The 2864-nt window shown below is 42.4% G+C and overlaps 1 protein-coding gene across 1 annotated transcript in view; it reads left to right on the top strand.

Moving 5' to 3' along the window:
- The window catches only part of LOC119838030 (ubiquitin thioesterase trabid), a 12675-nt gene that overhangs the window by 8414 nt on the left and 1397 nt on the right, over positions 1-2864 (top strand). Inside the window, exons 12-15 of the mRNA XM_038363843.1 lie at positions 433-650; positions 1632-1740; positions 2280-2412; positions 2746-2842. Of these exons, the coding sequence (XP_038219771.1) occupies positions 433-650; positions 1632-1740; positions 2280-2412; positions 2746-2842 (557 nt within the window). The remainder of the gene's footprint in view (positions 1-432; positions 651-1631; positions 1741-2279; positions 2413-2745; positions 2843-2864) is intronic.

Raw genomic sequence — 2864 nt, 5'->3', positions numbered from 1 at the left:
AACAATTTACATGTACAAAACATGTAAATTGATAACGTTTTGCACATACAAACAAAAAGTCACTTAGTGAACTACTATCATAAAAGAAAAACAGGGTTCCTTAGGGAGATGAATTAAAATTTGCAGCCAAATTAAATAATTATATTTTTACTAATTTATTCAACTAATCCAAATCCACTACACTAATTATATACTACTTAAAACGTGGGTCGGTGGCGTGAGTTGCGGGACGGCTACGTGTGATGCGAAAATCCTGCGTCAGCGCAACACCTACAAAACAAAATACCCTTGACCATTGCAATAAATTTGCGTTTGTTAGGAACTAGCTTTTGCTTAGAAGTAATTTAATAGATGTTATTATACATATAAATCTTCCTATTTAATCACAATATTTATTTAAAAAAAAAAAAACCACCAAAATCCGCTGAGTAGAGTTGAGTAGAGAGACACAGGGACAGAGAAAACGACTTCGCTTTATACAACGTAGTGATGATGCATTGTTGCGTGCACGCAGTTTCTACGGGCGCTGGCAGGCGTGGGAGCGGCTGCAGGCGGCGCAGCTGCAGTACGCGCCCGAGGAGGCGCAGCTGCGCGCCGAGTGGGCGCGCCTGCTGGCCGCCGCCGCGCGCCCCGGCACGCCGCTGCATCAGGTCGATATTCCAGCCTTTTCTTTTTTTTAATTGTGGGATAGGGAAGCGCTTGACTACCATCTCGCCTGCTGGTAAGCGTAGATGTAGTCTAAGATGGAACACGCTTCCCTAGGAGGTACCTGTTCACTCTACTTTTGAAGATCCCCAGATTATATCCGTCAGGGAACACAGACTCAGGAAGCATGTTCCAGTCCCTTGCGGTTCGAATAAAGAATGTAGAGTCGAACCGCTTAGTCCGGGTACATGGACATAGCCTCCACGTTATACCGTGGTAACCTCGACCAATCGTATCGACCAGATGTAACAGCTGACCGCTGCATCAGGTTGCTAGTGGGTGGTAACCTCGACCATTCATAAATGTTAAACACAACAGCTGACCTTCAAACTGTCTGTAGAATTTTAGTTGATAGAAATAAAGATCAGACGCAAATGCAAACTCAAACATTTATTCAATTAGACTTCTTAAAGAAGCACTCTTGAATGGTCATAATATTTACTACCGGTTCGAAGAGCAATTTCTACAGAGAAGAACCGGCAAGAGACTGTAGTCAAATATAAATGTGTACATGTAGATCGAAACAAAATCAAGCTTATCAGCATTAGCTTAAGGTGCATAATTGAAAATATTAGCAAAAGCAACATTTTTTCGATCTAAGCAACTTGGATTTTTTAGTTGTTACTAGTAATCAAAGGTTGATAGACATAGATGATGATTTTCAACGACTACAACTGTCATGACGTCTAGTCATTAACTCCGACTCGAAGGACCATTAAATGTCTCGTGCGGGGCTTATCAGACAAAATTATACAAATATATTCGATAACAATCGAGATAAGAACCTGTGTCTTTCGCCGTATCGTGGCGACCCACTCGGCCACCCAATGGTCCAATGTCAGCAATCGAATTTCTTCTATTAAAAATCCAATACTCATGAGAATTTTATTGCCATAAAAATATATTAATAATTGATATTATTCCAGTTGCACGTGTTCGCGCTGGCGCACGTGCTGCGGCGGCCGGTGCTGGTGTACGGCGTGGACGTCGTCAACTCGTTCCGCGGCGAGGCGCTCGGCTATGCGCGCTTTCAGGGTGAGATAATCGCATGTCCAACACTCAGATATCAACTATAATTAACTCAATAAATCTTAATATGTATAAACAACGTGTCATATAAGCAGTGGTGGCTCAGTGGTGAGAACCTCGGACTTCAAAAATCGATAAGTCGGGGTTCGAGACCGGGCGGGCGTGCAGGAAATAAATTGATTTTTCAATTTATCTGCGCATGTAGTACATCACCACTGCATAAAACGGTGAAGGAAAACATCGTGAGGAAACCGGCATGTCCGAGAATCAAAAAGTTCAACGACATGTGACATCTGCCAACCCGCACTTGGCCAGCGTGGTGGATTATGGCCTGAACCCTCATAGGAGGCCTGTGTCCTAGCAGTGGGAACGTGTATGGGCTGATGATGATGATGATGATGACGTGTCATATGTACTACTTACTTCATCATCAGCTCATATATGTTCCCACTGCTGGGACACAGGCCTCCGATGAGGATTCAGGCCACTTACTCGTACAGTGCGTTGTAAATATCGGCGTTATTATTTAATACTATTTCCGCCAGGCATATACCTGCCGCTGCTGTGGGACGCGGAGTTCTGCTCCAAGTCGCCGCTGTGCCTGGGCTACACGCGCGGCCACTTCTCCGCGCTCGTGCCGCTCGAGCCGTATGCCCACCGGCACGACTATATATGCCGGTGAGTTTGCAAAACTAACAAAAAAAAAATATTTGAGAATTTTTTTTTTTCAGATGTATGATGCTGCAATACCACGACTACGTTACGAGTGTCAAAAAAAAAAAAAACAGAATCGAATCGAGAACCTTCGTTTTTGGGAACATTAAACTAAACTTATTTTTACAGACATTTAAATATTTATGGAAAATATTGAGTACCTTTGAAATTCAGGTCCATCCAGGCCAAAAAAGTACGAAATAATTATAAGATATTACTAAGACTTTTAAGGTGTTTGTGCTCTTATAGAGAAAGTTTAGTGTTTGTGTTTTAATTTTGGAAACTTGATTTTTTTAGCGAGCCAACGGAAGACGACAGCGAGGATATGACGTTTCTACCGCTAACAGATTCCGAAGGGAAATTGTTACCTGTCCACTTTCTCACTTGTGATGAGGTACTATATAATTTTGTTATTT

Source organism: Zerene cesonia, chromosome 29 (assembly GCF_012273895.1).
Source record: "Zerene cesonia ecotype Mississippi chromosome 29, Zerene_cesonia_1.1, whole genome shotgun sequence".
NCBI classification, from domain to species: domain Eukaryota; kingdom Metazoa; phylum Arthropoda; class Insecta; order Lepidoptera; family Pieridae; genus Zerene; species Zerene cesonia.
Note: the sequence above shows the minus strand (reverse complement) of the source record. Positions and strands in the feature narration are given on the sequence as shown.